Genomic DNA, 26,049 nt, shown 5'->3' on the forward strand with positions numbered 1-26,049 from the left:
CCGGGGCCCGTGGATGCTGCGTGCGGAGGCGCTGCCGGTTACGTAAAGATGAGGGGCTGAGGTCGCCTCGGCGCTCCTGCGAGTCGGAAGCGCCCGCGCCCCCGCCCCCTTGGCCGCACCGCGCCGCGCCGCGCCGCGCCGCTGCTTAGTCGTCCGAGGCCAGGGCCCGGGGCGAGCCGGAGCTCCGCAGCCGCCGTCAACTTTGGCCGCGCCGGGGCCGCCCGTCGCCCGCACCATGTCCGCGGCCGCCTATATGGACTTCGTGGCCGCCCAGTGTCTGGTGTCCATCTCGAACCGCGCTGCGGTACCGGAGCACGGGGGCGTTCCGGATCCCGAGCGCGAGGGGACCAAGGAGCACGGCGACCCGGGGGACACCTGGAAGGATTACTGCACGCTCGTCACCATCGCCAAGAGCTTACTGGACCTGAACAAGTACCGGCCCATCCAGACCCCCTCGGTGTGCAGCGACAGTCTGGAGAGTCCCGACGACGACCTGGGCTCCGACAGCGACGTGACCACCGAATCTGGGTCGAGTCCTTCCCACAGCCCCGAGGAGAGACAGGATTCTGGCAGCGCGCCCAGCCCGCTCTCCCTCCTCCACCCCGGCGTGGCCGCGAAGGGGAAACACGCCTCCGAGAAGAGGCACAAGTGCCCCTACAGTGGCTGTGGGAAAGTCTATGGAAAATCCTCCCATCTCAAAGCCCATTACAGAGTGCATACAGGTTAGCCGCGCGCGCCCCGACCCCGGCCCTGACCCGGGCCGGCCAGCGCCCCAGGGGCGCACGGGACCCCCCCCCCGGCCGGGTGGTGGGCCGAGCTGCTGTTGAATTCTTGGAACTTGCTCCTTCATTGATTCCCTACCCCCTCCCGCCCCCCCCCCACCTGGGAGCAAACTCTGCCCTGCTGGGCCGTGCGGTGCGGTGCGGTGTGTGCGTGGCGCGGCGGGGAGCCGGGCCCCGCCCCGCCCCTGGGCCTGCCCCGCCCCTCCCCCGCCGCACCCCGTGGGGCTGCTGTCCTCCCCCTCTCCCCCCCCTCCACCTGGGAAGAGAAAGCTTAAGACGGGAGGGATCGGATGGCGGGTCTTTGTTGTTATGGTTATTATTATTGTTGTTGTTGTTTTCCTCTCTGGGGGTGGGGGTGGTTCGCTTCCACCCCTAAGCTGCGAGGGCTGCGTGGTTTCCACGTGACTTGGGTGGCGCGGGCCACCTCTAGGTGGATGGTTCTGGTGGAGGTGTGGTCTCAGCCAGAGGTCAAGGCTCCAGAATGGAGTGAGGTGCGGCCTGCTGGCACCTGAGTGGATGGACAGACAGACACCACCTGGGCAGGACAGGCTGGGGGGGGTGGTCAGGGAGTTGAGTCTGCCCACTTGGTGGTTTCTAGTAAACATGAACGGGACTCATTGGCATCTATCCGCTTGTGGACATGTTGTCTGACAGTGTCCACGAAGGATCCCTCGGGCTGGGCCTGGTTTTCTGATGACACAGGATGTGTTCTCCCCGTGTCCTGTGACACGAAGCTCTTGGTGGATTGATTTACTATTATTGTCGTGTGTGTTGATGTAATGGGTAGGTGTTTTGGAAAAGTGACCCTGGCAAGGGGGGGGGCTTTCATTTCAAAATTCTGATTTTCCATCTTGTTTTGCTTTGCTTTTTCAAAGAAAGGCTATGTCGCTGCCCCCTTACCCCCACCCCCTCCACACACACCCTCTTCCTTTGGAAGAGATTCGTGTGGAGGTGGCTGCTGGCACCAAAATAAATCTGAATTTCCTCCGTGATTAATGCCAAATCAGGTTCCCTGGGGGATCAGCCTTGAGGTTGTCACTTAAAACAGTAACTTGGAAAGTTTGTGTCTGTGAGGTTGATGAGAGGCAGATGCCCACTTTGGGTGATTTTTAGGGTGGCTGTGGGGTGGGGGTGAAGCAGGAGTGTGTATTCATGGAGGGTGTTACTCACCAACAGCTGCTGGGCGGGCCTGGCTGTGTCAGCCATGTTCCCAGAGTTCAGTTGCTCCTGTCCACCCCGCACTGCCACCTTGAGCAAAGGCATTTTCTCCTTCAGGGAGCTGCCCAGTGGTGCAGCTGTGAAGGGCTGCAGAGGCTTGAGGAGCTCCAGAGCCTGTCTGACTCAGGAACAGGAGGGCTTCCAGCATTCTGGGGCCATGCAGCTGAGTGCTTTGCTCAGTCATTTATAGAAATGGCTGCTTCTGAGTGCGTGTCTGCGTGCTGCCCGTTAATTCTCCATAAGGCAAGTTGGCTTAGCTGTTCCAGGAGACCCTTTTGCACAGTCCATGCGGGGGAAAAAAGAAGCAAAAGAAATGTTCGTCTGGTTTTAAAGGCTACAGTCATTTGTTGTTGTTGAAACTAGTGAGATGGTGATGGAAGAGGTCTTACACTGACGTTGGGGAAAGCAGGGGAGGGGTGGGAAGGGAATGGCTCTATCATCCCAGGAAATGGTTGGGCAAAATCTTTAGCTTCTCTAGATATTGGCAGAAGCCTGTTTCGTACCTCTGAAGTTCCAGTTAACTTCAAGTTAGATCTCAGTGGTTTTTTGTTTTTGTTTCTGCTGGTTCCAGAAGGTAGACACAAAGCTAGCGTTCTGGAATTACCTGCCTCCTGTAAAGATCCCAAGAGCCAAGGTGCTTGCCACACCCCCAGATTCCCTGCTACTCACCAGTTCCCTGGAGAGTCTCCTGCTCCCCAGTTTCCTTACAGAGCCTTCCATGAACCAGCAGCTTTAGAAGTTGAATCATTCGGACACATTTTCCTTTCATCCAGGGCAGCCCCTTCCATACTGTCCTGTGAGGAAAGACACAGTGGAGGCTGACGGAGCTGCCTTCTCTTAGTGCTAAGAGCCTAAGCAAGGGACTTGGATTGAGAGGCTGCAAACTGGAGGCCTGCTGTTGAATTTGCGTTGCAGATTTGTTGGCTGTGGCCCACATAGGGTTTATAAAAATTTCATTGCTTACCAACATCGAAAAATCAGGATCTGAGCACAAGTCCAGATTTCTGGCTTCTGCAGATTTGTCTTTAGGGTGAAAGTGAGCAATTTGTGCTCTGGGGGACAGGGTGGGGGGAAGGGGGCAAGGTCTCATGGTGCAGCCAGGGCGGCTTTGAGTGTGAGATCCTTCAGCGTGAGTGTGAGATCCTCCGGCCTTAATTTCCCAAGTGCTGGGATGACAGATGTATGTCCTTCCTATTTTAATCGTTTACGTGATCTCTGCTGGCATTTAGGTTTGCAGTCTCTACTTGGAGCCCCGGCTTGTTAACATACAATACAAGGAGACTAGTCTAAGCTTACCAGTTATTGTGCAAAAACCTCAAGTGGTAGCTCATTTCTCTTTTTGCTATTTGAATATTTTCCTGCGATGCTTAGACTTGCTGGCTGAAGGGACTCGTACGATCTCCCCCCTCGGAAGCTGATATCTGCTACTCGGAAATTAATTCTACAACCATTCCTGGCCAACTCTAACTCAGGTTGCCCTAAGCCTATTGCATTCCACACCCCTAGCTTTGGAGTCAACTATTGGATTAAGAAGAGTCTAGTGTCATCAGCTATGCGATGAGAACTGTCTCTCAGGACTGGGAATGTAATTCATTGCATGCCCAAGGCTCTGGGTTTATTCTCCAGCACCAGAACCAATACCAAGCAGGGCCCAGATCCTAGTCTTGCTCCCTAGGCCTCAGCAGCCCACGAAAAGCATTTCCCAGTCCTTGTCACTTTCTCCTCTCAGCCTGAGTGGAAGGGAAGTACTAAGGTAGTCCCTAAGGAAGTCTGCTTTGCCCATTTCCTTTCCCATGGCTCCCCAGGGGGATGTGGAATGGTATTTCACACCTGGCATGCTTCCTTAAATTGGATTCATGACTAAGCCTAAAGGGGGTTTACCCAGGTAACTGTTTCTCTACCTCCCGCCCCCCCATATTCTCGCCCCCAAGGAGACAAGACAATTTTATAACTGCCCAACCCATCTCCCATGAAATTTTAATACCACCACAACATTATCGAGCTATTTATAGACCTGCTCCTTTATAAGGACACAAATCATTATAATAGGTAAGATTGTTTACACTTACCAAAGAAGTAAATTTTACCCCCTTGGGGATGATGTCACCCCACCCATACCCAGTAGGACTGTCTACGCTCACTTTCAAGAGTCCTGTTAAAGAGCAATGACAGCTCAGCTTAAGGGATATGTTCCTAAGCTTGCACAAGTTTTGCTTTTGAGTTTCAAACAAGAGAGGAAAACTCAGTTGAATCCAGGGAAAGATGGCCTTACAGCTCTACAGCTAAAATCTCTCCTAGGGAAGGAAGACCATGGCAGTTCTTGTGGGAGGACCATTACCTGTTCTTCCTCATTTCCTCTGTGTGTGTGTGTGTGTGTGTGTGTGTGTGTGTGTGTGTGTGTACACTAAGGCTTAAAGTCATGGCCTCACACTCTCACTTGGCTTTGTCTCTCAAGATTGGCACAGAAGTTAGGCCACACCCACTTACGCTACACACCTACTTCTGGCTTTTTGCTGGCCAGTTGGAGGCTCACAAGAGGATCACAAACATTTTTTGCCTAGATTGGCTCATGATCTTTGGATCTCAGCTTCCTGCATAGCTAGCTAGAATTTACAGGCATGAGCCACCAGCGCCCAGCTTTCCCCCCTCATTTCTTTCTTGTCTGCAGCTAATCTGCTCTAGCACTGCGAAAGTAGTTGCCTTGGCTTCTGCAAGGCTGGCTGCATGTGTGCTTCTCAGCAGAAAGCGCAACTGGAGTAAAATTATAGTGCACACAGGTCATTTCCTTGACTTTCCTCCCAGAGGCGTTGGATGGTGAAGAGGGAAAGGAGGTGGGAGTGGGAACTCTGGGAGGGAAAGAAGGCTCCAGATAAACAAGACCCTCTGAATGGGGCTATCCCATTACTGTCCGAGGCAAAGATAGAACCTAAGGGAGTGGAATCCTTGGATTTGGGGTCAGATTTGCATTCCTGTCTCAATTGCTGACGTCTGTCTCAAGAACCAGTCATTCTGCATAGTCTGTGGGAAATTCCCAAGTTGAAATTCCCAGGGGAAAACATCACGTGACATATTGGGAAAGCGGCTGATGATGGTCTTCCCTAATAAGTTCATTGAGAGAAGTGGCGGGTGATTTCCCAGAACTTATTCTTTCAGGAGCCCCTCTAACCACAGGCGTGGTCTGGTGAGAACCTGCTTTCTAGCCCAGCAGTTGAATCTCTGAATGCTTTGTGGTCATTAGCATTCTTGATTAGAGGAAAAAAAAAAGTAAAACACACATTTCTGCTGTTCTTGTTAGTCTTGATTTCCAAATCTTCTGGATCTCTCGCTCTCCTCTCTCCCTCCCTCCCTCCCTCCCTCCCTCTCTCTCTCTCATCTGTTCTCAAGAGCTTGCATCATGCAATGCTTCTCCAGCTAGAAACCTCCTACACACCTCACCTCCCACCCTTCCCTAATGTTTCTCTAGCAAACCCAGCGCCCACTGAACAGAGTAAATTAATGCCTAGTAATTGGTACAAAGGCACTTTCTGTTTCTATGCAACACACACACACACACAAATGAGAGGCAAAAAGAAGGGGGAAAAGAAAGCAGAAAAAGCCATAGATGGTTAAAAAGGGAGCTATCCTCAATCAGTGGTCCTGGAGCACCCTGGTCGGTCCCACATTTTGGTTGAAAGTCCATAGGTATAAACACTTGGTGACAGCAATTGTCAGTATCGAAAGGATGGAACTTGGAGGTTGGAGGTGACCTTGAGAGGTCATCTCATCCATCATTTTGTCTAACTGTTTTTTTTTTGGGGGGGGGTCCGGCCTGAACTCTGGGCCTGGGAACTGTCCCTCAGCTCTTCAGCTCAAGGCTAGCACTCTACCACTTGAGCCACAGCGCCACTTCCGGCTTTTTTCTTTTTGCTTATGTGGTGCTGAGGAATCGAACCCAGGGCCTCAGGCATGCAAGGCAAGCGCTCTACCACTAAGCCACCTTCCCAGCCCCTTTTGTTTTTTTTTTAAAGAGCATGTGCCCATCCTCTTAGAGAGATTGAGGATACATTCGTTTAAACATTTAGGGGGTCTTGGGGAAGGGTTGGGAACAGACTTCCGGGACTTGAGAGCCACCAGTCTGCTATGACTAGAGTATGAATCTGGGCCGGTCCTGTCATCTTTCGGAGCCTCTTTCCTCAGCAGCATACCAGAGCCTACGGACCCGGAAGGAGTTCCCAAGTAGAGGATGCTGAAGCCTTTTACTTCGGGCATGTTTCAGTTAGTGCATGCTCAGGAGCTCTCCCTTCATTGTGGATTCTTTTCCTATGACCTCCTGATGATTTTAATCTGTGGTATCCTTTTTCTTTCTTTTCTTTCTTTCTTTTTAACCTGAGTTTAAAAGAGCTGCTTCATGGAATTAACCAAGTGAAAGGGGGCAGAGGTCGAGTTGTTTAGCCATGGCTTTTGCCTTTGGTTACCAGAACAACACACTGAATCTCCCTTCCTGGACTCCGACAAAAACTTTGATACCTTTCTTGGTGCATTAAGGCCAAGAGTAAACATGTCCTGGCCTCAAGCAGTCCCCTCAGCAAATAATGGGTCTAACATTATTATTCATGAACACAAGATCCCTGGGAAGAAAATAAGCATCCATTTGTGTGAGGCCTTCCAAGGCACTGATTTGCATTTGTGCCCAGAGCCGCCTTGTGCCAGTGGGTGTGTCTGCAGGGTGCCCTTTTCTTTGTAGTTTACCACCAACCTTGCTAGACTCTGAAATCCTTAGATGGGAATTGAGAATCTGGACCTGAACTCTCAAGGTTCTAGAGCTACCAGAAGCAGTTCATCACCAGTTAAGATCAGAGTTGTTGGCTCTTTGCATTAATTCATTAATTAATTTATATACCACAGTGCTAGGGATGGAACTGGGTCTCAAGCATTCTTACCATCAAACCATTCATCCCCAGCCTCTAATTCTTTGTTTCTATTTTTAAATAAAACTGAGAGGGGCAGGTGCTGGTGACTCATGTTAGAAATCCTAGCTACTCTGGAGGCTGAGATCTGAGGATGGCAGTTTGAAGCCATCCTGGGCAGACAAGAACTTGACAAGTCTTATCTCTAATAAACTAAGAAAAAGCCAGAAGCGGTCCTGTGGCTCATGTGGTACTAGCCTTGAGCAAAACAGAAGATCTGGGACAGTGCCCAGGCCCCGGGTTCAAGCCCCAAGACAATAAATAAGTAAATGAAAGTAAAATTGAGAATGATCATAAACTTAAACAGGAGAATGGAATTCATTCCTGACTGAACAGAGCGAGTCTTTTGAAAAAGTGAAGACATTGGAATAGTTTAAAAAAGGGAGGAGAGCTCGAGTGGACAAAATTAATGACCAGCCTCAGCGATTTGTGGTGGATGAAGTGTAACCATTATTCTTGGAATTGAACCCCCATCTTCGTGGAAGTGAATGCCCCTGTGAGGACTTGAACCCAAACGGAGCCACTAGTCAGGATGGATCTCAAAGGCCTGCTTGGAGGTGGTGGTGGTAGGCATTTTCATTCTAGAAGGAATCTTGCAGCTCTTCCTTGCTCAGAGAAATGGGATGGAGACTTCAGTGTGTCTGTCTTCAGGGGATCCTGCCCTGCTAGGACAATGGTCAAAGGAGAGTAGGGTTTGAGCTGCTTGTTACTGACCCCAAGAGACCAGTCCACCTTAGCAGACTCGAATGTGAGTAGCCTTCACCTTCAGTAGAGAGGTCAAGAGGTCAGCTCTCAGCATCCCTAGCTGTAGGTGGGTTTGAATCCTGCTTTCCTCTCTCAGAACGAAGCAACGCTTTTCTCGGAGTCTCTGTTTTCTCATCTCTGAAATGGAGTTCAGTAATAACATGTTCATGACTTGTGAGGCTTATTCACATGAGATATTGGAAGACTTTAGCTACTGGCCCCAACTGTTGAGCATTGTTACAATTAAAAACAATCTGCATATGGGGCCCACAAGCCCTTGAGATTCCTGGAAGTTATGCTGAGAATTCCAGATGCTTCCAGAAGCATCTCATGCTCTTAAATCTTATGGATAGACTGTTGTGTGTGCTAAATGCTAAGGGACACTGGATTTTGTGAGTAATAGTAATATCAGTAGCATCTAACGTGAATTCTGTGTTAAGGGTCCAAGCTTAATGGTTTGCATAAGTGTCATATTAGAACTCAGCAATCCTGGGCTGGGATGTAGATCAGTGGCAAAGTGCTTGCCTAACGAGTGCAATGTCCTCGGTTCGATCCCCAGTACCAGAAAAGAAAAGACAACTAATTAATTAATTAAACCCCAGCAATCTTGTGTGAGAGAAAGGTATTGTTATTCTTGTTTCTTAGGAGGAGGTACCCTAGTGAACCTTGTCCAAGCGTCCACTGGCAGCCTCTGAGCATGTTTCTATGTACTTAAAGTTGTGCACAAATAGTTGTTGCCCTGGACCCCAGCATTTCTGCTAAGAAGACCAATGTTTTTCATGGCTCCCTTGGATTTAGCCCCAAAGCGGCCCATTTTCAGCTGTCTACTCAGTGTTTTCCTCAGTCTTGTATGAAGTTGTTTTCATGAACCTTGAATAGGGAAGTCAGCAGAATCTTGGACTCTGACCATACTTACTATGTAGTCACTTAGAAGTTGCTTCCATCCAAGTGGAACCCGGTTTTGAAACCATTGCTCTGTTAGGACTCTTGGTTGCAAGCAATAGAATTCAAACTTGAATGGGCTCAAGAAAAATTAGAGCTTTATGAGTTCAAGACACAGACATGTGTGTGAAAGCTGCAGCTTCAGGTATCACTGGATGCAGGTGTTCAGGGTCTCTCCATGGCTTGACCTTGCTGCCTTTTACTCAGGCCCCATCTATAGGCAAGCTTTCTGAAGGACGCTAGGATGGCTTCAAGCTGGCTAGATATATCCCTCCAGTTTGGTAAGCCCCATAGAAAGATAGTGTGCCAAGCCCAATGCTTTTAGCAAAAGTGCCAGGTTTTCAGCCCTATGAATGAGCTCAAAGTGGGGCCCCTTACCCTCCTGAAATCAACTATTGTGGTATGGCTGGGTCAAATGCAACCACTTGGGGCTGGAGGCATAGGATCACCAGCTAGAATTTCATAGAGAAAGAAGGGCTGCAAAAGGAAATTTAAGGTTGTGCTATTTATTACCTAGAAGTAGAGATAAATGCCAGACAGGCAAATCTAACACCTATGCCCTCAGCAGTCCAGTTCGACTCACAAGCCAGGTATTCCAAAGAGCAACTTGACAAAATAGGTGACAAAATGGAATGACAACTCTCTCTCCAGTCTCCGGGGTTTAATTGAAACACTGGGCCATAAGTGAATGGACAGAAGGGTCTTGGCAGCTTCCTAGACCCACACCTACAGACCTCCAGAGGAGGCACCACCAAGTCCAAGAGCTAAAGGCCTCCTGTGGGAACAAATTTGAACTCTAGACTGTTCATTGTGATGCTCAGAAATGAATCATGTTTATGCAAGCCTTTATTACCCTATGTGCTGATAGATAAAGGGGCAAATTGTACAAAGATGAGCTGTTTCTATAGTGGTTCCTGCAGTGTATTCTGTGTGCACAGTTCTCAACAAAACCACCCTAATAAATATAGAAGGCCCAAAGTACAGCTTCAAAGTAACTTTCACAACACCTAAAAGTGACTTAAATCCCTGGGCTACCATAATGCTACTGTAGTTTTGTATTAGTATGGGTTTTACTGAAAATAAGTACAGTTGAGTCAGGTGTAACGATGCATGCTTGTAATCCCAGCACTATAGAAGGGTGAGGCAGGAGAGTCTTGAGTTTGAAGGTAGCTTGGGTCAAAGACAAAGAAGCCCTTCCAAAATGAGCCAACCAACAAAAACAGAACGACGAGCAAATAGCTCCTCTTTCTACTTGCAAGCCATACCTGTGACCAGCCACCAAATGCTACTCTGGTGAGCCAAAGCCTTTGCCAAAGATTTCCCAGCAGGAGTTGGGCAAGGGCAGGGCTGGTCCCCGAATCTGAATCTTCCCAGTATCCCAGTATGGGGGTGGGGGCGGATGGCCCTGAATTTCAGAGGGGGCCATTCCTCTGGCACCTTTGGGAAAGTGCCCAGGGAGGTTCTTTCATGATCACTGAGTGCTCAGACCTGCACTTGCGGTCTTTGGTGATTAAACACTAAACCACGAGAAGCAATGGTCTTACTCCACTAGGGAACAGAGAGGTTAAAGCTGTTTGACCACGGCTGCTGCAGCCATGTGTGGGATTTATGGTCATGGCAGCCATACCCCGGTACCAGCGATGGGTGGATCCCAGAGCGGATGATGGGAAAGCCGTGCTAGGAAAGCGTCACTCACCCTTGCTTGAGTCCTCACGTAGGATACAGCCGGTAGATGAGAGTGGGCATCTGATCATCGGGCTCTATCGTCTTTCCATTGCTTCTGTTGGGAAAGAACTTGATCTTGGCAGTTCAAGGCTTCTCAGTCACTTCTCGAGTAGATGTCACTCATTTTAGGGGTAAACATTCACAAAATCAGAGTTACCATCCCCATGCAGGCCCCTTTGCCTCTCTTTCTCTGGGGAAGATCTCTTACTCGGTGGGCAGAGAGCTTACCTATTGTGCTGCGACCATACTAGGGCTGTCCAAGTGGCATTGTCATCCTTCTCTCTTGGTGATGGCCAGTGGCTGCCGTGCGTCTGCTTCTGTCCCCACTCCACATGCTGACTTTTTTCTGTGCTGGAGAGGACTTCTGCATGAGGCTCCACATGTTAGAACCCAGACACTGCAGCACAGTCTTTCTGCAGTGGTGTTCTCCCAACAGGACCATGTAGCTCTTCTCCTTTCTCTGCATTTGGAAGGGAAGAAATCTTCCAGGCATGCATGGATGCACGATCCCCTCCTGTTGGCAGCTATCCCACTAAACGGGGCCTTCCTAAGTGGGGGGTTTATTTAGGCTCTAGGTGTGACATGGAAGAGACAACAGTAGTCTTTCCTGGGCATTTTCCCAAGCCTGTCTCTACAGCACTGGGCACTGAAGAGACCTTAATGTCTTCTTTATTTGGACAAAGCCATTGTACACTGCAAAGTGAAAAGTGCACGTCTGACCCAGGGACCATCATACCTCAGCCACAAAGAACATGTGTCCATTTTGTTGTTGTTTTTCTTTTTGGTAGCTAGTTCGAGACGGACTTTCCTGCCTGGACTGGCTTCAAGGATCTAGCGATCCTCAGATCTCGGCCTCCTGAGTAGCTAGGATTACAGGCATGAGCCCTCAGCACCTGACTATGTGCTCTTGAGATCTACAGCTTCAGTATCAAAGGAGAACTTGTTAGAAATGCAGACTGAGCAAATCACGTGCCTCATGCAGCGGCTTCTTCTGAAACACAAGTCTAGAACTCAGTGATCCTAAAAATCACCCCCAAATCCAGTGGTTAAAGGAACCTGTGTCCTTGAAGTCATTTAGTCATGAAGCGCTTATATCTGGTTCAATGTTCAGTGCTTAGAGGATTATTCATTATTTATCTTTCCCCGAAATGCAGTGGCGGAACTACACTGGCTTGGGAACCAGCTAATCTGGGTCTGATCTTTTGGGGGTTCAGGGACTCCCTGTATGTTTGTAGGGGTCTCTGGAAAATGGATAGGGTGACATCTTGTGTTTAAAAAATGCCCACTTAGGACCCACATTTCACCCTACACTGCTTCTAGCCGAGACAGAAGCCACGTACAGGCTAAGAATCCGAGTCTGCCCTCTTTGATTGGCAGTCAACCAGGACGACAGCAGCTTGCTGTCAGAAACTCCATTGAGGCTGAAGAGGCACAAGCGATGTGTAGCCACGTTTGCTGCTTCCACAGTGAAGGTCGTGAGTGAGGAAGTGCCGTACAGATGTTAGACAGATGTTACCTGCACCCATTTCCTGTTTCAGACCCTGCCATGAGGAACAAGCTGCTTCCCTTTTCACAGATACATACAGGGACCAGGCAGGGCAGGGGGGGGGGAACAACCCTCTCATCCACATTCTGTAGTGGCTCAGCGGAATCAACAAATAAAACATTAAAGGAACCCGAATCACGGGATTCAGGGAAGGCTGGGAGCCATTGCGAATGGAATGGCATTCAGGATTATTTTTTTAGTGCCAACAAGCTGTATGCGTCGGAAATTTACAGATGTAGTGGTATTTCCCGTGAACAGGAGGCTTTTGATTTCTTTGTCTTTTTTTTTTTTTCTCTCGTGGTACTGAGGATCAAATCCAGAGTCTTGCACATACCAGGCAAGTTCTTAACCCCACTGAGCTTCATACCCTGCTTAGTTTGTTTTGAATCCGGGGTTTCTCCAAATGATTTACGCAGAGAACGTGGGACTCTGTAGCCAAGGATGGTTGAGGATGATGGAGAATCGCATAAAAACAACGGTTCAAGTTGTGCATCTCCAAGTCCATGTTGCTGTTCTGTGGGAGAGGGAGGCCAGATGGCTCTGAACAGCATGGTCTGGGCTTGCCTGTGTAGCTTGTATGCCCCACCAAGGTATGCTTTGTTGGAATTGGATCTTTGTATTTCTTTACCACTTTATCACTCTTGCCTGAGTAACCTTGTCACTACTGTTTGTAAATCTAGCCAGGGAAGGAAGGAAGAAGGGAAGAAGGGAGGGAGGGAAGGATGGGAGGGAAGAAGAAAAAAAGAAGGGAATGAGGAAAATAAGCTTGGTTCTGTCTGCTTTAAGGTCATGTTCATATAGAAAAAGTGGGGAAAGAAGCAAAGGAATGAGAAAACAGATGCACGTTCAGAAAATTTCTTACGATTTGCTTGAATAGGAAACAGTGACTCTTAGTTCTTGGCTCCTGGACACCTGCAGTGTCCCAATTGTCTTACTAATTTCTCAGTGAAAGGCAAGTCAACATCGATCAAGATGCATTGTATTCATAAACAGTGCCGTTGAATGCCAAGTGCTGTGTACAACTACTTAAAGATAATAAAAATATCTTCTTGAAAGGTAGATCATGCATCTCCTGTCCTCACCAGAGGACATTATTTATGTGTTTGTCTTGAGGCAGGGTATCACTATGTAGCCAAGTTGCTCTTAAACATATTTTTAACATACTAATTTTTAAAATTATTATTATTATTTTTGCCAGTCCTGGGGCTTGAACTCAGGGCCTGGGCACTGTCCCTGAGCTTCTTTTACTCAAGGCTAGCATTGTACCACTTGAGCCATGGTCCTACTTCTGGCTTTTTCTGTTTATGTGGTACTGAGGAATCGAAGCCGGAGCTTCATGCATGCTAAGCAAGCACTCTACCCCTAAGCCACATTCCCAACTCTTAAAATTAATTTTTAAAGAACTTTTTCTTATCAAAGAAATTTGTACTTTTTTTTTTTTGCAGTTGTGGGGCCTGAACTCGGCCTGGGCGCTGTCCCTCAGCTCTTCAGCTCAAGGCTAGGGTGCTCTACCATTTGAGCCACAGCGCCACTTCTGGCTTTTTCTGCTTATGTGGTGCTGAGGAATGGAACCCAGGGCCTCATGCATACAAGGCAAGCACTCTACCATTGAGCCACCTTCCCAGTCCCTTTTCTCATTTTTTTAATACTCAATTTTGTGTGTGTGTGCCTATGGCTTAAACTTAGGACCTCAAGGCTGGTTCTCTACCACTTGAGCCATACCCCCTACTTTGGACTTTTTCCTGGCTAAGTGGAGATAAGAATCTCAGGGCCTTTCCTTCCATGGCTTGCATCGAACCATGATCCTCAGATCTCAGCCTCCTGAGTAGCAAGGATTGCAGGTGTGAGCCACCGGTACCTAGGTTTGTACTCACAAAAACTTAGAAAATATTGGGGGAAGATGACAGAAAGTAGAAAGCTACTCTTTATCTCCTCACAGACAAAAGTTCATTATTCATATTTTGTATATCGTGTTCTAGGATTTTTCTCTCCACAGACGCACACACTTGGTTACCGCAGACCACACCCTGCCATTCTCACTTAGCAGGAGATAGATACCTCATACCTTTTCATTCCATTGGCTGTCTGGCGCCATATTGACAGGTTCTTACTCTTCCACCATCTGGATCTACTATGCTGTGTGAAACCAGCTACTTATTCTTGCGCATTTCAGTTGTGACAAAGTTCTAATCTTATGAGCAATGTTGGTGCCCCTGTGTCTTTCCCTGTCCTTATCTAATTATTACCGAATTAATTATTACTGAAAATTATCTCCAGAAGAATATTCTCAGATGGCTCTGGAGCCAGCTGAGTGCCACTCCTCCACATAGCTCCATCAGTGGGAATAAGGTCAAACTATGCTATTTTCACCAGCCCCACAGACTGTTTTACCTGTGTCTTAATTGGTGAATATTGAGTACTTGTGAGCTTGAGTATATTTTTATATTTCTCTCTTGTGTGTCTCTCTGTGTGGGTCTGTCTGTCTGTCTCTTTTGTTATGCAGTACTAGGGTTTGAACTCAAGGCATTGGGTTCTGATTGGAGTTTTTATTTTTTACTCACAGCTGGCACTCTACCATTGGAGCTATGCCTGAGTTTTGACTTCTTTTCTATTTTCTTTCTTTTTTGCTGATTATTTGAAGATAGTCTCTTGGCTTTGTCTGCCCGACTGGCTTTGAACTGTATATCTCATAGACTTTTCCTGCCTACGCTGTCTTTGAACCATAATTCTGAGACCTCAGCTTCCTGAGTAGCTAGGATTACAGGCGTGAGTCCCCAGCCCCCATTATGATTTTATTTATTTTACATTTATATTTATTGCCCTTCTGAAATTAAGTGAAAAACTGTAAGGTAGAGGTCGAAATTGAACCTTTATTTATTTTTCAACCTAGTACCTCTTGTTATCTACAGAGTTAAACAGTTTCTGCTTCACTGATTTGAAATACTCTCATTACTATCTACTAAATCTCTATAGATTTTTTTTTTTTACTTTATTTTCAGCTCTGCTTGGCTTCACCAATTTGTCTTCCCCTGTGCTGGTATCTCAGTATCTTAATTATTACAGCTTTAATAATACATTTTAATAACTAATATTACAAGTGCTCGCTTATTATTTGTTCTTTCACAGAAGTTTCTTGACAAGTTTAGCATATTCTTCCAGATGAACTTCAGAAGTAATTTCGTGAAGCTTAAGAACAAGAGATTCTTATAGTTAGTGTATGTTCGTATGTTCACTTCATACATGAGTGGGCACAGATGTTCCTTATTTGCACCATAGAGTCTTACACGTAGCAGCATGGGAAATCTTCCATTCGTGTGTGTGTGTGTGTGTGTGTATGTGTGTGTGTGTGTGTGTGTGTGTGTGTATGTGTGTGTGTGTGTGTGCTGGTCCTGGGGCTTAACCTCAGTGCCTGGGCACTGTCCCTGAGCTGTTTTTGCTCAAGGCTGACTCTCTACCACTTAAGCTACAGCTCTGGCTTTTGGTGGTTAATTGGAGCTAGGAGTCTCATGGACTTGCCTGTCTAGGCTGGCTTCAAACCACCGTCCTCAGATCTCGACTTCCTGAGTATCTAGGATTATAGATGTGAGACACCAAGGCAAGGGCTCTTCTTCCTTTCCATATCAAGATTGTTATGGTTCCTTCTTGCCAGTCCTAAATACTCAGCATTTGGATTATACTAACTGGTTGTGAGTAACTTTTAAAAATAACCCTAACCATTCTGGGATATATTTACACCTATGAATATACTTTTGTTTTTGGTGAGTCCTGGGGCTTGGAACTCAGGGCTGGCATTGTCCTTGAGCTTTTTTGCTCAAGGCTAGCACTCTACCACTTTGAAGCACAACGCTAAGTCTGGTTCTCTGATGGTTAAGTGGAGATCAGAGTCTCAGGGACTTTCCTGCCCAGGTTGGCTTCAAACCTGTGATCCTCTGATCTCAGCCTTCTGAGTAGCTAGGATGACAGGTATGAGCCACTGTCGCACATCTTAACTATTAGTTTATAGGAGATTTTTGAGCTAAATATGTTGCATTTCCAAAGTAGCAGGTTATTCTAGACGTGAATAATTCTTATTTCACAACTTCCTCCTTCCTATCAGTTACTTCTTTACCTAATTCATTCACTATTCATTTCCTAAACAATGTTAATGTTAATGATAGGAATGGGTACGCATGCTCTGGCCTAGACTTTAGTAGGAATATTAACTAAAGGTTCTACTACCTCGCAATCAGGCCATCATCGGTACATCAACGTTTTAACAACACGAAGGGGCTTTGATGAACATTTAAGATCTGAACCATAACATCTACTTATTTACCAGTAAGGAGGAAGCTCCTTCTCAGAAGCATTGAGCTCTCTGCAGGCCAGCAGACCTGCTCTACCTCTCTCTCTCTTATCACTCTAGGCCCAAGAGAATTTTGAGGCCTGGTCTATCTCTACAGAGAAAGCCGTTTACACATTTTGTGCAGAGTTCAGTAGATGGAGTTTATTTTATCCTCTGAACAGAGTCTGTCAGCATGAGGTGCTTAGCTTGTTGCTGGAAGGGGCGGGGAGTGGTGTATAAATAATGAGAACTCTGAGAAACTTGTGCTGTTAACAGCTCTGCTCCAGTAAGGCAGAGTTTATTGTGTCATTGCCTCTGGGTGTGTTTTCCTGTGAAGGCCAGAAATAAAGCATTGGCACAAGCTTATTTTTTTTTTCCTCCTAGGAGGATGGTAACGCTCATTAATACTGAAGATAAGTGGAAGGAATCTCTTAAGTGGTGCCATGTGCTATGTTTGGTATGAAAAGGGTTGACTAACTCCCCTTTGGACCTTTGCACTGAGTGGAAGAGGGAAAGGAACTGATTTGGTTTTCCCCCAGTCCGTGGAATGAAGGTCACGTCACAAACTCTCATTCTCTGTACATCATCTCTGTTCCGTTCACCCTTCTCTCTACATGATTTTCCCATTCCATACTTTCTTAGTTGCAATCACATGTCCTTTCTCTCTCCCTCCCTCCCTCCCTCTCTTTCTTTCCCTCTCTTCTCTTTTCATTTCTTTTTCTTCCTTCCCGATCTCCCCCCCCCCGCCCCGCCCCACCTCTCTCATTTCTTGAGACAGGGTCATGCTATATGGCCAGAACTGGACTCGAACCAGGAATTCTCCTTCTTCAGCTTCCTAAACTCATGAGGCAGCACTGTACGATGGAGCAACATCCTCAGTGGTTTCATTTTCTTGCTGATACTTTATTATTGTTTCTCGTTAATTACTATGAGCAAAGAGATGTGTGTGTGTGTGTGTGTGTGTGTGTGTGAGTGTGTTGGTCTTGGGGCTTGAACTCAGGGCCTGGACACTATCACTGAGTTTTTGTGCTCAAGGCTAGTGCACTTTGAACTGCAGCTCCATTTCTGGCTTTTAGTTAATTGGAGATAAAGAACCTCATGGACTTTCCTCCCTGGGCTGAGTTTGAACCACAATCCTCAGATTTCAGCCTCCTAAAGCAGCTAGGATTACAGGTGTGTATTGACAGCACCCACCTGGAAGAGTTGCTTAAAGGGGAGCAAATGATAGGTTCCCAAGCAGAATCCAGCCTGCGTGTACACAAACACCACTGGCTGTGACCATGCTTTTTAATTGCAAAGTGTCTCTCAGTGGGAAAGCACTCATCAGCTGACCATGGATTCCACCATGACCTGTGGTCTGTATACCTCGCATTTTACACATTTTATTATGTGTCTGGCTTCTGAAGATATTTGAATTTACAAACTCTCTGTACAACCTAACATAGACATTCAAATCTTCTGGTTAAGATCAGCAGTCAGCCAACCTTCTTTGTGGGTCAGACATTCTCAGTCCACCGTTGTCGTGGAGGAGAAAGAGCAACTGTAGACAGTACATGAACTCCAGTGAGTTGTTTCCAATACAGTTTTATATATGATCATGAAGCTTTGGTTTTGTATGTGTGATCCAGTCCTGGTGCTTGAACTCAGGGCCTGGGTGCTTCTCCTAAGCATTGTTAATCAAGAATAGAAATCTACCACTTGAGCTTTACTTCCAACTTTTCGGAAGTTCTTTGGAGATAAGAGTCTCATGAACTTTCCTGTCCAGGATGACCTCAAATCTCAATCCTCCACATCAGCTAGCCACCAACATGCCCTGATCATGAAGCTTTGCAGTCAACTTTCTCATGTCATGAGCTATTATTCTTTTTTATGCTTTTTTTTCAACCATTTGGTCTTGGCTCATGGTAGGCAAATGGACTGTAGTTTGCTAACCCCTGGTTTAGACAACTTGTGGCCAAAAGTGCCTAATGCTTTTTTCAGAGGATTCCAGAGGAATCAAAATGATCCTTGGGCTTTTACGCTAGCAACTCATTTCCAAGCAGATCTTTGTTACAGGCTTAGAAACTGTTAGCTTGAGTTATTCAAGCTAAGTGAGTCTAACAAAGGCTGTTCTTGGCTCTTGATTTTCTCCGTGGGTGTCCCTCCTTTCTCTCTGAATCGTTTCAGGGATGAGGATGCCAGATTAATGACAGCCTCTGGATTAGAAGCAAGGACAAAGATCACAGAGTGATGATGAGCCATGCGCTAGATTGGAAATGAATTCTGTAGGAATAAGTCCTGATGACACTATCAACTTTTTTTCCTCCTGTACTGTGGTTTGACCTCTGACCTCAAGTTTATTTGGCAGGCCACGCCCACTTCCATTGGAGCCCCCCCTAACCATCTTGTTGTAATTATTTTTCAGACTAAGTCTTGTGCTTTTGTCCAGATCAGCTTTGGTCTGCCATCATCTTAATACATGCACTCATTAGAAGTCCCGTTCCTAACACAGAGGGACTGTCTAGTCCTTTATAATTCTAGTTTATAGCAGAATGCTTCTCCCCTACAGATCTCCTCAGATAAATCAATTCCTTCTTCTTATAACTCAGTTGAAAGACACAAATGCATGGACTAAACTATAGGACCATACCTCCAACAAAACACTTCTGACAGTTTTGGGCTCCTAAGAAGCATTGGGAAAATACTGAGTTCTGCCTTTTGGGGGGCAGATATGGGAGAAGGGTAATTGTTGGTGAGGCAGGTGTCCCTTTCTAGCTAAGAGGGGTCTTTCAAATGCTGGGATTATAGGAATGTGGCACCATGCCTGGCCTTTGTACCATTTTTTTTTGCCTTCATGTTACAAAGCAGTAGAAAGAGGGATCTAAGAAGGAGAATTTCTTTTCTTCTCTGGGACTTATTATATGAGTTCTATGCCCTCAGTGTATCTTTTCTTACTATATTTAAAATATGACATGTTTAGAACGTCCCTCCCCTCTCCCCCATAGATGCTTCTGTGGAGTTAAAAAGAATTTTGGTGCAATCCAATTTTAGAATAGCCCAGAAGTCTTCTCCAGGAATTTATTAATTTATTGCCAGTCCTGGGGCTTGAACTCAGGGCCTGGGTACTGTCCCTGAGCTGCTTTTGCTCAAGGCTAGCACTCTACCAATTGAGCCACAGTGCCACTTCTGGCTTTTTCTGTATATTTGGTACTGAGGAATTGAACCCAGTACTTCATGCACGCTAAGCAATCACTGTACCACTAAGCCACATTCCCAGCCCCTTCTCCAGGAATTTAGAATATCTAAGAAGGTTTTGATTGACATGACGGACCTATAGTACAAAAAGATAAAGTATATCAGTGAATGCACACACACAACACATGCCTGTACATACATGCACACATACACACACACATGCATTCACAGCCACCATTCTGTACCAGTAGAGAATCTGACTGCAAATCAAAAATACTCAGGACAAGACTAGCTGTACATACGTTTTTCCTTGCCATTTCTGAACACTACAGTGTAGCAAATATTTAAATAGCACTTACCTTCTATTAGGTATACTCTATTAGATATACTTACCTTCTGCTAGGTATATAAGATCATTTAAAGTGTATAAGATGTACTTGGGCTACATGTCAATATGCTAAACTAGTTTCCATGAAGGACTTGAGCATCCTTGGGTTTTGGTACTCATGTAACAGGAAGTCCTGGAGCCCGTCCCCGGCAGGTTCCGTGGGGTGACTGTACGTAAGCTTGGACAGTTAGAAACACTGCAGTATGACGAAGACAAAAATCAGCGGTGACATTTCCCTTGCCTCAAGAAGCTCAGCTTTATTGGGGTCATGACAGGTTGCTCAAAGTCCTGTTGCAGTGGGTACGGCAATGTTTATCCAATACAAGTTGGGAAAGTATAGTTTTCAGCTTCGTGGCTTTGTGGGACTTTTTTTTTTTTTTAAAGCAAGAGCATCGCTGTTGCTTTCTTTCTAATCCCCCAGGAACATCTACCTCTAGCTTCCATCCACCTTGAGGAGTTCCCAACATTTGTTGGTTTGCTTTTCAGGCCAGGGTTGAGTGAGGGTTTAGACTTCAGCTTGTATGTAGAGACTGCCTAGGTTGTTTGAGCCTTAGGCCCATGTTTTGCTTGCTCATGGAGTCACAAAGCAGCTCGAATGGTTGATTTGATTTTACTGTTCTCTCTCATGAGCACAGGTGAAGACAGTAAGGGGGTTGAAGAAAAGAGAAAATTACCCCATGACTTAGATGTCTCCTGCTGGACAGCTCCCAGACTCTGCAGCTTCTTGCTGGCAGATTCCGGGAAGGCTGGAACAGGAGTGAATATATATATTCATTCCTCACATCTTCCAAAGGCGTGTTTGGAGAGTTCTGGGGAAATGGGAGCCTGTGTGCCCAATGTCTACAAGCAGCTGCTTTTAGTTGTGCTTGCAAAGGTGTGAAGAGTAGGCAGGCAGTTCCAGAGCAGGGTGTAGACAGACACAAGAGAGCAATTAAGGTTCTTATCTGAACCGGCTTGTTCTGGTTTTTTTGTTTTTTTTTTTTTTTGTGGGGTTTTTGTGTGTGTGTGTGTTGTTTTTGCTTGTATATGTGCTTTCCATAGTAAGACACAGGTCCTGGCCTTGTCTTCACCTTGGTCAGGATTGGGACCCTTAATGCTGGCCTCAGCATATCTTGCAGGGAGAGTTTAGCCACATGCGAAATGAATACAACAGGATCTTCCCTGTAGCCCGGCTTGGCCTTGAATTCTATTTCTGTTTCAGCCTCCAGAGTGCCCAGCTTGCCAACGTGCATCACCATGGTTCTGCTTTCTCGTTGTGTGATCCCGAGCAAGTCAGTCTGACCATCCAAGTCTCCATTTTCTCATGCGTAAAATATAGGTCATTCTCTCCAGAGTATCCTGTGAGAATGTGGAGAGATAATGCACGGAAAGCTCTTAGTGCTCTCTGTGGCTAATTTTTTTTTCATAATGCTATTTCTTTTGTGGGAAGGAGTGTGGAATAGATTGGGATTGTTTCGTCTACAAGAGAGAAGATTGGAAGAAGACATGATCGCCGTCTTTGAGCATTTAAAGGGATACGATGAGGCCGAGGGAATCCGTACTTTTCATGCTATGACACGAATGGCTTAGAATATGGTCCCCTGCAGGAAGGCAGATTTCACATCAGTAAAGCTAGGCAGCAACGATGCTTGGGCACAGCCCAGCTCCCTCACCAGGTGCAGCGCTTCCTGACACTGTGTCTCTTAGACAGATCGCCAGCTCTGGAAATCTCAAAGAGAAATGCCTGTTCCAAGGGGGAGGTTGGTTGGACCAATGGCCTCTGTTGTGTTCACTTCTAAGACGCCAGGCACTTTTAACAAAGGACTCAGCCTTTGGACTCCGGAGGAAATCCTGAGACCCGCATCTCTAGAATAAAATCCAAAAATAATCATCACAATTCCCCTTAGCTGTAAATTGCCGCGCTTACTTGCTTAGAGAAGATGGCTCTTGACTATTTCCTCCTTGTCTGAAGTTTGCTAGGCTGTTGTAACAAAGAGCCATAGACTGGTGGCTTACACAGTAGAAATGTGTGATTTCCTGCTCGAACTTCAAGGTCAAGTTGTCAGCTGAGTTGCTTCAGCCTGAAGCCTCTCTCCCTATAGGTGGCTCCTTTCTCCCTGTCTTCAAAGGAACTTACCCAACTGCCTATCAGTGTGTCTTAGGACACAGCCATTGGCTGAAGGCCTTCCCCAATGATGTCATTTAACCTTTATTACCTTGTTCAAGATCTGTTCCTCAGGACATTTATCCCAAGACCCCTTACACACCAAAATCCTTAGATGCAAAGTCCTGTACATAGCATGCAAGTTATCTGGATAAAAGGGATGTACTTTTAATCATCTTTCACTTGCTTATTAGCCGTGACAATGTCAATACTATATTAATAGTCATTATCCTGTGAATATGGAAAATAATGACCAGACGTTATTCAGCGGTATGTTCTGCACAGAGACATTTCTTCATTTCTTGCTGGGGGCGTAGCTTAGTCATAGTCCCTCTGAAATTAAAAACAAAAAAGGAAAAACATTAAATATTTTAATTTATTTTTGGGTCTATACTGAGACTTGAACTCAGGGCCCAGGATGCTTCCCTTCACTTTTTCATTTAAAGATGGTGCTCTCCCACTTGAGCCACAGCTCTACTTTCTGGCCTCATGGACTTTCCTGGCCCAGAGCTGGCTTTGAACCATCTTGAGATCTCCACCTCTAAAGTAGTTTGGATTACAGGAGTGCGCTTCCGGTGTCCAGCTTTTCTGTCTGTCTTGTCTCCTTTTAATGATTCTTAGGGACATTTTTCCTTGCAGCCACTGGTTGAACCAAGAGATAACAGAACCCACAGCGCATTCCGAGGCGGTGCTGGGGAGATTCGAACTTCCAGCCAGGGGAGGGGGTGGTGGGGATAGTATGCACGTTTGGCACGCTCGGCTGAGTCCTGACCCTGTCCTGTCTCCCTCGCCCTCCCTGTAGGTGAGCGACCCTTTCCCTGCACGTGGCCAGACTGCCTTAAAAAGTTCTCGCGTTCAGATGAGCTGACCCGCCACTACCGGACCCACACCGGGGAGAAGCAGTTCCGCTGCCCGCTGTGCGAAAAGCGCTTCATGCGCAGTGACCACCTCACCAAGCATGCCCGGCGGCACACCGAGTTCCACCCCAGCATGATCAAGCGGTCGAAAAAGGCCCTGGCCAGCCCTTTGTGAGGTGCTACCCGCCGCCAGCCAGGGAGGGATTGGACCCCAGAAGGACAAAACGACACCCAGGAAACGAGATGGACACCATGGACACCCAGCCCCAGCAGAGGCGCGCCCACCCACAGTGGACATTCTCTGCCCTCTGATCAATGATTTCTGATTTTTTCTTCTCCTCCAACCTCCCCCCCCCCAACCCACTACATTGTCTGGTTTTAAAGAAGCACATGGTAGCCTGAGATCAAAGTCCACACGTGCTCCCCATTGCGGACAGCAGCCCCGAACCCCAGCTTTGACTGTGGGAAGGTGGGCAAATGCTTTGGGGGAGGGGGTGTAATGTGTTTTTTTTTTCTCCCCTCACTTCCTTTGTTTTCTTTTTGGGGTGGAGGGGAGTGTGGGGGAGAGGAACAAGGCCAAGACTGGGGTAGAATGTTTGAAGAGATTCACACTGGTGTACATAGGTATGGCTGGGTGAGTTGATCTGTGGCAGTCACAGACATTCTGGACCCTTTCTGCTTGCTGTCCCTCAGAATTGTTTTCTTCCTTTTTAATGTAATGATGAGTGTGCTTCCGTTTGTTTTTAGCAAAAAAACACTCTCTTGAATCACGTTAACTTTTTGAGATTTAAACACACACACACACACACACACACAAAAACCAACAAAAAAAATTATCCATGAGAACAACAACTCCATAGCACAGCTGTCTTTATGCAAGCAAGAGCACACCTCTTTCCAGCATGGTCTGTCATCTAAAGACTTGAAAAACAAACCAAGTTACTTCCAGTCCATGGGTAAGCAGAGTCTGATTTTTGTACTAATCAAGGCAAACCTGCAAAGGGTTAGGCTAAGAACGGAACTTACACACCTTGCTTTGTATGAATCTTGAACATAATCTGCACTTTTCTTTTCTAATGCAGAGGATACATTCAGTTAAATACATGTGTTGAGGCTAGAAGCAGACGTTCTATTTTGGCATCATGTTCTGATCTGCTTCTTGTACATGTTTCTCTAAGAAACCATGGCAGAGACGTGAGGGCAGAATACACACCACACAAGCTGAGGGAAGAGGGTGGGTAGCATTTTTCAAAATACAAAGTACACTTTTAACTCTATGAACTCGTCTGGTTATCATCATCTTCTACCACAATACCACTAAGAGAGAGAGAGAGAGAAAACTTCCAACCCTGTCCGGTGTTAACTGAATGGGTGCAGAACACTGACCAGGCTTGGAAACACCTGATTCTTTTTTTTTTGTTTTGTTGTTGCTGTTATTGTTGTTGTTATTGTTTGGAGTGAGGAGGAGTGCTAGTCTATTTCCTTCTCATCTTCCTATAAAACTTCCACTGTCAGGTACAAGAGTTATAGCCAAGGAAAGGGAGCTGAAATATGAAAAAAAAACTTTTTTTAAAAAAGGTGCCCCTAGAAGCAAAGGGAAAATACCACAGTGATTTCAGAGGCGACGGCAAAGTGACTGTAGGCAAATGAAATCACACCCCCATCAAATAACCTCGCCACCGCAGGGTGCATCTAGGTGTCCACAGAGGCCTGAACCACTACATCCATCCATACTACGCCATTTACCAAGAACTTCATTTTGGCCTTGACATGCCAGAAAAACCAACTTGAGTGTTCACAGTTTGAAACTATCCTTACAGCAAATAAAAGAGAAAGAAGAAAAAGAAAGGAAAAAAACAACCTCAAATACAGGGAGTCAGCAGTGATCATGGGGAAAATGTTTACATTTTTTTTTTCTTCTTCAGAAATAACACTTTCTGGTGATCCAAACAGGGAGCTAATGGTGCATTCTAGTAGACCCATGTGCTCACAAATATATTATGTAATTGCAAGGTGCTCCCTGTCCACGAACTCCATTCTTTCATCCAACGCATGCTTCACCTAGAACCAGGGGCTCCTATAGGGGCAAGTCACAGCTGACTCCGACTTCCAATACAACAGCCATCGCTAGCACGGTGTTTTTCTTTTCTTTTCTTTTTCTCTTTGTTTAATCGATGTAGTTCTATTAGTAGTTCTAACAAGAGAACTCCTTTTAACATGAGGATCTGGGAGCAGTCCATGGGCTTAAAAAAAAAAAACAAAAAAGAAAAAAAAAAGGAAAGTGTTTTCTCACGAGAAAACATGTCAGGAAAAATAAAGAACACTTTCTACCTCTGTTTCAGATTTTTGAAACGCTTATTTTAAACCAAATTTTAATTTCTGTGTCCAAAATAAGTTTTAAGGACATCTGTTCTTCCATACGAAATAGGTTAGGCTGCCTATTTCTGAGCTCACAGAAAGGCTGTGCTTCGGATACTCTGCATGCTGCCTTTTTCCGGAAGTGAGGAGTTTGGGGTTGCCTAGCAACTTGCTAACTTGTAAAAAAAAAAACAAGAAAAAGAAAAAAACAAAAATAAAAACCAACCCAACAACTTCAGCTTTCCCCTCACAGAAAGAAAGGAAGAAAAACAAAGTCAAGTCAGTGAAAGACAATCGTTACTGTTTCAGGAGTAAATCTATCCGTGGCTTTTATCAAGCACTTAAACAGCAACTTGTTTTAAGAGAAAAAAAAAATGCACAATTTACTTCCCAAAAGAGTTGCTACTTGCCTTTTCCAGCTGTTGACAGACATTTGATATTCTCTTATATGTTAGAGTAACGTAATGTACCAACTCAAGGCTTTTTATTCTTTGTGATAAATCCTGTTTTACAATATCACAAAACAGGAGCCAGCATTCTAATTAGATTTACTATGTCTCAATATGGTTCAAGTAGAACTACTAGAGTTCGTTGAACACTAAAACTATGAAACGATTACTTTTTATATTAAAAAGACCATGGATTTAACTTACGAAAAATCCAAATGCAGGATAGTAATTTTTGTTTACTTTTTTAACCAAACTGAATTTTTGAAAGACTATCGCAGGTGTTTAAAAAAAAAAAAGAGAGAAAAGCTGTTTTATCTAATACTGTAAGTAGTTGCCATTTATGGGGAAAAAATGTAATAGTTTTAGAGTTAAGATATCTCCTCTCCTTGGTTTGGAAGAAGAAAGCCCTTCCCCACTGTGGAATTCACCCTGGCTTTTTACGCTCCACACCATGCT

General features: G+C 45.9%; 1 protein-coding gene across 1 annotated transcript; it reads left to right on the forward strand.

Moving 5' to 3' along the window:
- Klf9 (Kruppel-like factor 9) lies at positions 1-25,364 on the forward strand. Its single transcript, XM_013018460.1, has 2 exons — positions 1-722; positions 22,732-25,364. The coding sequence occupies exons 1-2, from the start codon at positions 236-238 to the stop codon at positions 22,959-22,961; spliced, it is 717 nt and encodes a 238-aa protein (XP_012873914.1). The 5' UTR covers positions 1-235; the 3' UTR covers positions 22,962-25,364.
- Positions 25,365-26,049: the final 685 nt, after the last annotated feature.

Source organism: Dipodomys ordii, unplaced genomic scaffold, assembly GCF_000151885.1.
Source record: "Dipodomys ordii isolate 6190 unplaced genomic scaffold, Dord_2.0 Scaffold40, whole genome shotgun sequence".
NCBI lineage: Eukaryota > Metazoa > Chordata > Mammalia > Rodentia > Heteromyidae > Dipodomys > Dipodomys ordii.

Coding starts and splice junctions, on each gene's coding strand:
- Klf9 (XM_013018460.1), top strand. CDS start 236: ATGTCCGCGGCCGCCTATATGGACTTCGTGGCCGCCCAGTGTCTGGTG. Junction 723..22,731: donor CCATTACAGAGTGCATACAG/GTTAGCCGCGCG, acceptor CCCTCCCTGTAG/GTGAGCGACCCTTTCCCTGC.